General features: G+C 40.7%; 1 protein-coding gene across 2 annotated transcripts; it reads right to left on the bottom strand.

Moving 5' to 3' along the window:
* Positions 1 to 374: 374 nt before the first annotated feature.
* Positions 375 to 6,404, bottom strand: fbxo21 (F-box protein 21). Of its 2 annotated transcripts, none has more exons than XM_017434728.3 (12): positions 6,145 to 6,404; positions 5,502 to 5,637; positions 5,236 to 5,345; positions 5,015 to 5,136; positions 4,507 to 4,653; positions 4,120 to 4,253; positions 3,856 to 3,992; positions 2,872 to 3,051; positions 2,524 to 2,656; positions 2,153 to 2,343; positions 1,910 to 2,067; positions 375 to 994 (listed from the first exon to the last, which is right to left on the bottom strand). In XM_017434728.3, exons 1-12 carry the CDS (start codon positions 6,366 to 6,368, stop codon positions 753 to 755), a joined length of 1,914 nt encoding a protein of 637 aa, XP_017290217.1. In that variant the 5' UTR covers positions 6,369 to 6,404; the 3' UTR covers positions 375 to 752. The 2 variants fall into 2 exon arrangements, with proteins under 2 accessions (XP_017290217.1, XP_017290218.1); XM_017434729.3 differs by having other exon boundaries at positions 5,236 to 5,330.
* Between the last annotated feature and the right edge of the window lie 537 nt (positions 6,405 to 6,941).

Raw genomic sequence — 6,941 nt, 5'->3', positions numbered from 1 at the left:
TCATGCTGTTTACTACCTGGCTGCTCTCAGTGCAACAAGACACACTGTGTTAGAGTTAAAAAAGACAGAGAGGAAGTATTTAAAATTTGAAAGGATTTATTGTTTCCTCATTTGGGTTCCTGCTCTCCGTTAAAGACCCGATGAGCCACGGAATACTGGATTTGATTTGTAAATGTACAGAAAAGGAAGGGATCTAGGAATGTGAAAGTTAGACTTTCGTAAATGCATGAGACTGTGTTAAAAGACGAAGAGTGGAAAGTCGTTTCTTCATATGGTTGTGTGTGGCACTGGGTCTGTGGTGCGTTTTGCAGACTGGTTCTGGATGCAGGGAAACATGGGTGCAGAAGCATTCCTGGACTTTAAGCAGGAGGGGATTTTTACAGCACCTGCTCACTCGCCCACTGTTCAAGTCTGTCCTTGTATTTTGTGTTACACAGGTTGTTTTTTTTTTTCTTCCCTCAAACCAAGCTCTGTAACAGGATTTTTTAAAAAAATTAGCATCTACGGTATGATTCAATGTTCAGAACTTTTGTTTTTTTCTTTTTACAACAGCTTTGTTGTGTTATTCGGATCTGTGTGTCAAAGCAAAAACAGCAACAAGCTTTTCTTCTGTCAAACAAAAAATATTAATAATAATAAAAACCTGTTATACTTGTCCTGGTCTGAATGTGCAACAAAGAGACAGCTAAGTTGGTTGTGAGTAGAGAACAGGTGATCTGGTTTCGGTGAACCGGGTTTGGCAGGACTTCTTGCTACACTGACATGGCTCGGTGGCTGCTTTGGCCTCCAGCAGGAGCTTCGTCTTGGCTCCCAGAACCCGGAGTGGTTCTGTCATAGAGCTCCCGCACCGTGCCCAGGGTTTCCCCCATGTCCTCTGGGTACCGTGTCTGCAGTTCTTCGTTGGCAACGTAGTGGCTTTCAGAGAACTCGGAGAAGTAGCGCCCCACCTCCGGGTGCCCGATCTCCAGCGGCGCCAAGTGGGGCTCCAGGTTCTCTGAGGACAAATTATGAAAACATTGTGACATAAGTTAGTGTGGATTCAGTGTAGTCCAGCTGCCTTCTAACAAACCTAATCATGGTTTGTAGAAATGTTGAGGTGTTGCAAAGAACCAAGATAAGTTTAAACAAAGAAAGTCCCGCAGAGGCAGACAGCGCGAGTTAGAACTGGGAGAATGTTTAACTTTGGTTAGCAAGGAAGAAAAAGCAACAATAAAAAGTTAAATACAGCACCACGTTAGATAAGTTTGTCAGGTTCTGTTCCTCTCAGAGCAATAAGAACAATCAGTCTCACTTGTTCAATAAAAGGATAAACTTTTATATAAATATATCTACATTAAAACTTCTTTGCATTTCCATAATGTTTGCCTTATTTTAGTCCGACACCAAGAAGCTAAAGAATCTGACTCAGTTATTAAGACCAGAAACTAAATCAGCACAAACTAAAGTCCTTTCCTGCATTATTTTTAACAACAACATATTCATTAAGTTCATCAAGTCAATTTAATATCATTTTTTCCAGTAAAATAAAATTAAAAAAAGAAATAAAAAGACCAACACTAACAGACACACAGTTGATAACTCAAATATTACTGTGTTGATTCTGCTGTTCATAAAAAAACCCAACAAGGAACAAGAGTTAAAAATGAGCAGAAGCTAAAAACTCTTTGTACAGCACAGAACTTCTGCTTGTTTATTATATTGTTAAATGATATTGGAAAAAACAAGCCAAAGCTTATATCCCATTAGAATTATCTGAGAAGTTGTTCTTAAAATTTTAGGTCTTTAAGCCTCAATTAGCCTTGATGCTTCACCAAAATCTGAGACAGTTTTTTTTAAATTAAACAGCTTAAATTGGTTCATCATAAGGACGTTTCTTCTCCCAGTCACCATCTGCTGAAATGAGACGTACCCTGTGCTGCGTAACGGCACGTCCCGTCCTGCACAAGCACGTTGTAGAACGGTTGGTTGGCTCCGTTGGACAGCTGGTGGACCCTCATGGTGGTGATCCACTCCTGGCTCATGGTGCATTTAGGGTCCCAACCGTAGATCACGCAGTTATAACCCGACCTGGAAGAGACGTAACGTGCAGAGCTGAATACAGGAAGAGTTCGGAGGAACTATTTTCTCTGCGTCGCCCCTCAGTGCGACCTACCGCTTGTGTTTCATGATGAGGCCGACTGAATACTGGACTTCCAGGTGTTCTGGAGCGCTGCGCCTCTTCACCTCAGGTGTTACCGGATGTTTCTTGTGCTGGATGTGCTCCAGAGTGTGCTGCACCAGGTAACCCACAGCCCCATGTTGGGAGGGGTCTAATGCCTGAATGTGCTGCAGGATGTCTAACACCTGGAATCAAAAATAAATTAACTGAAAACTCAGAGTGAAGTTATTCTAAACATTTGGAAAAACTATCGAGCAAGAGCTGCACAACATCATTCTACACTGACAGGACATAAACATATTAAATTAAACTCAATGTGTCTCATCCAAAAGCAGATTTCTTCTAAACAGATTGTGTCTCCTGACCTTTTCTGGCCAGATTCCCAGGTGGAAGTAGAGGCGTGCCTGCAGCAGCAAATACTGCACGTTGTCAGGGTTGATGGTGAGGTAGAGATCCAGAGAGTCTCTCAGCAGCTGGTAGGATTTCTCATTGCCCTCCCTGGATGAAAACAGTCCACAGAATGTAATTTAAATGGGAGACTGCATTAATTTATTCACTTCATTCTAGCAGACATCAACCACATTCTAATATTTTATTAAAACTGAACTCAGGCTCTCACGACCGACAAGAAACCCCAAACACATATTTCCCGTCATATCAACAGGCCAGAAATTTGGACTTATCCATCGGTCCTCATGTTCGGGCTCTCTCACCCTCTTTTGCCGATGTTGAGCAGGTTTCCCACCATCCTGAGCAGCACCTCTGTGGTGCTGATGGCGCTGTAGTAATCTGCCGTCACCTGGTGGCCGATGAGGTACTCGCACTCCTTCGCCTTCAGCTGCTTGCCTTTACCAAAGGCATCGATGTAGACAAAGTCATAGATGTCCTCACTCCTGCAGGTATGTAATTAAAAAATGTAAAATAAAATGTGTGTAATTATGCATTGCAAACTGTCTGACCTGTAGCCAGCTGCATTTTAACCCACTGTAATAATTTGACTTAGGATAATTATGGAAAACTGAGCACATGTCTGTGTTTCAGCAGGTGTGTGTTTGGGAGTTTTTTTAAAACTCATAAGAAAATCTCTGCCTTTTCAACAGTATAAAATAAAGTCTAAGAATCAGTAACAAATAACCCACTTCTATACTGTGAAAAGTCACACTTATTTACAAAAATTTAAAAGAAAAAGACAAAACATTTATTATTCAAGCATAAGCAGAAACTTACTTTCTTAAGGAATTACAGGTTAAGGTTTGGGCTCCTGAACTCTCAGATTCTGTTTTTAAAAAAGCTCCCAAATCTTTATTAGCTTTTTCGAGTTTTGGCTTAGTTTGAATCAAAATTAGGAAAAAACAGATGTTGCAAATGTCAACATTTTTTAAAGAAATTAACTCGTTGACTCATGTCCCAATAATCAACAACCAAGAATCTTATAGAACTATCGTGTAATAAAACCAGAATGACAAAGAAATCCTTTGGAATAAGAGTGGAAGAGATGAGCAGCAATAAAAACAGTCATTCTGTACATAAAATGACAAAGATCTCTCAGAAGTATAGTTTAAGATTGTTGCTTGATTGTAAATATAAATAAGAACAATTACATACATTAAGGGGACAGTAAAAATGGACGGAGTTTAAAAAACAAAAACAAACAGCGGATATCAACGAATAGACTGAATTCTTGCTGTCATACACACCCTCTTGGTTTTTGGCACCAGCGCAGCAGGAAGTGATTTGGGAAGTTGACAGGCTCCAGCTGGATGCCCAGCTTTCGAGCCAGGGTCATGTAAAGAACAGAGAGGCTGATGGGAATCCCTGTATGCCGAAGTAGCACCTAAAAGAACAAGAAGTTAGGTGAAAATGTTTATAAATATACTGTTTTTTGTTTTTTTTTCAGGATTTTATTCAAGAGCTGCTGACTCAAAGAGACATTTTTTTTGTTTTTGTTTTAGCGGACCCACCTGATGGATGTAAGAATTGAGTGGGTTGTAGTAATCACACTCATTGCCTTTGTACTGAAGCTGCTCATACAAAACAGAGTTCAGGGCACCCAGCACCTGCCTCTGGAGCTCAAAGTCCTCGATGACACAGTCGCCTACAGGAGACCAGAGAATAAAATGGCATCAGAGGTATACTTTTAATAAAAAAGAAAAAAACTTGTGAAGCTCTTCCTCCCCCCCAACAATTCACTGCTGCTTCAAAAGTTGCTGCAAGTTAAAACTCAGTACATTATGCATAAAATGTAAAGTTATGCAAGTTATTCTCTGCATGAAAAACCGTAAACACAAAACACAAACTAGTTCCAAAAAGATGACTTTTCTATTCCAATATTATCCCAGGAAACCCACCGTTAGCGATGCGCAGGCTGGGATGAGACGGGTTTTTGATTCTCAGCATCTTTTTCACTTTTTCTGCAATTTCATCTATTTGCACTGAAATGCTGTCCAGCGTGACATCAGCCAGCGGGTTACAGTACTGATCCACCAGCACAGCACCTACAGAGGCAAACACAAGCAAGATACGGCCATTTTAAGAGAAATTCTGCAAATAATCTTTAACAGAATCTTTTAAATGTCTGCTTCTGAAAACTGAGCCTGAAGCTCAGTTTGACTTAATGTTGAAAAAATAAAACATTTGAATAATCTGGCATCTACAAACCACATGATTACCATTTTATTTTAGCATCACTGTCTGATTTACTCAGAAAATAAGTTTTGAAGTGTGAAGAAGATGCTTTTTGCAGATACAGTAACTCATCTGTGGTGTTTCACAAAACAGTTGAGATTATCTAGTTTGAAATTTAGGAAAAACTTTGAAACTTTTCAGTTTATTGAATGTCCAGAACTGATGCATCACCTTCTAGAGCTGATTGTTGCTCTGCAGGCTGCTCCAGGAAGCTCTTCAGACTCCTCAGGATGTTCTGCTGCCTCAGGAAGTAAAGGATTTTCTTTGCATAGTATTTCAGAGTCAAACTTTTCCTAAAGTGGTGGGTGAAGAACAAGACAGAGACTTTAATGATTCAGTAGACAGAGTTTAATACAACGAGGGCTCTCATAATAAGGCATAATTGCTTTCACCTCTTGTCGGAGTTGAGTATGAAGAGGAGCTCATCTTCGCAGAAGTGCTCCGGCATCCCAAGTGACTCGATCTCTGCAAAGCTGTCTCCCAGCACCTGGCCAACGCAAGGCTGAGTTACAGATCTCTGGGTTAGTTGGCATAGAAAACTCACAGTTTCTTCCACAAGCATGCACCGAAACACAAACCACCGACACTCAACCAGCTCTCACAACCAATATCAGTGACTGATGCAACAGAGAACAACAACCTAAAACAGATTACTTACAACTTCTGTGAAGAATCGTTTTGAGATCGACTCCACAGTCCTTCGTATCTGTATGCCAACTCTGTGGCGCGTTTTGTACTCTCTAAGCCAGTCACAGCTCTCATTCTGACGGTAAAACCTCTGCAGCCTTGGCCATCTGTTGATGAAGACAGCAGATTTGGTATTTCAGAAACATGCATGGGCATCCTGAGAATCATTTTCAAGCAGCACACAGCTTATCATGCACGCAACAGAGGTGTTGTTTCCTCCTACAAAAAGAAAAGGAGTCAAAAAGCCAATCAGATTGCAGTTCATGAGCTACAAGAAAGATTCAAGGTCAAATAAAATATTTTTAAAGCTGCGATAACATTGGTTAAATATCACTAATGACAATCTGAAAAGCTTTGTTTCCCAGCCTCCTTAGCTGTCTGCAGAGGAGAGGCTTCACAAACAGCAGGCGTAAGGATAAATTTGGTGCATCAGCAGAAAAATAAACGGCTGACAGTTTGCTGAGAGTAAACGAGCCCAATTAGAAACTGAGGGCTTCATGGCCCCAAACAGAGACAAGCGACAACAGCAACAAGATTGCTCTTTGCAGACATCACCAAAAAACATGCGCCAGAAACAAGACGTCCGCATGAAATGCCACAAAAATCTGGAGCACCTGAGTTTGTACTGATGTTCCCAGACCTTTCCCCTTCCATGGCAAACGTCGTGTAGCCGTTTGCAGCAGCAGGAAACGTTACAAATGTCGACATGTTTGAGGACAGGGAAGCACAGAATGTGTTCAAGCAGCTCGGTCGGCAGGTCTGTCAGTTTTTTTGTTTGGGGCTCGCAGGTAATCCCGTTTAGACTCGGTTGCTCCTCTTTGGCTACAGACGTCGCCATTTTTACTGTTTACCCCCATTACCTCATTGCTTTAGCCCCGCCTCTTTATGGCGCAGGGGGCCGGGCCAAGGGCGGGGACTGTGACAGGGGCTGCAATCTGATTGGTTGTTCAGTCAGCGAGCACAGTGAAGGATGCGGTGCTGCCTTCACGCTCCCAGGGAACTACACCTTTTATTTTAGTACAGAATTTAACAGAACAAATGACTGCTTTTTAAAACAGATTATTGTATTTTAGGCATGTAATAAGTTACGTGCCAGAAACGTCCTTCTAAGTGTTAGTTTTTTATTTATACAAGGCAACACAAATCTTAATTCTGTTTTTATAAACACCTAAATATTGATTTACCCAAATAACATATATGACAGATACATTTTTTACAGGTATACTAAGCAAAACACTCATTTTAAAACTGTAGCAAAACAAAGAAACAGAATTTAATAAATAAATAAACAAGGATTGATCCTAGAAGTTTAATAGAAGTGTAATTTCTAATCAAGTTCTAGGACTGCCATTTCTTGGATGAATGAAAATCTACACCAACAATCTACCAAAACTGAACCAAACTACCAAAT

The sequence above is a fragment of the Kryptolebias marmoratus genome, linkage group LG1, assembly GCF_001649575.2.
Source record: "Kryptolebias marmoratus isolate JLee-2015 linkage group LG1, ASM164957v2, whole genome shotgun sequence".
NCBI lineage: Eukaryota > Metazoa > Chordata > Actinopteri > Cyprinodontiformes > Rivulidae > Kryptolebias > Kryptolebias marmoratus.
The sequence above is the reverse complement of the archived record's forward strand: the minus strand, read 5'-3'. Positions and strand labels throughout refer to the sequence as shown.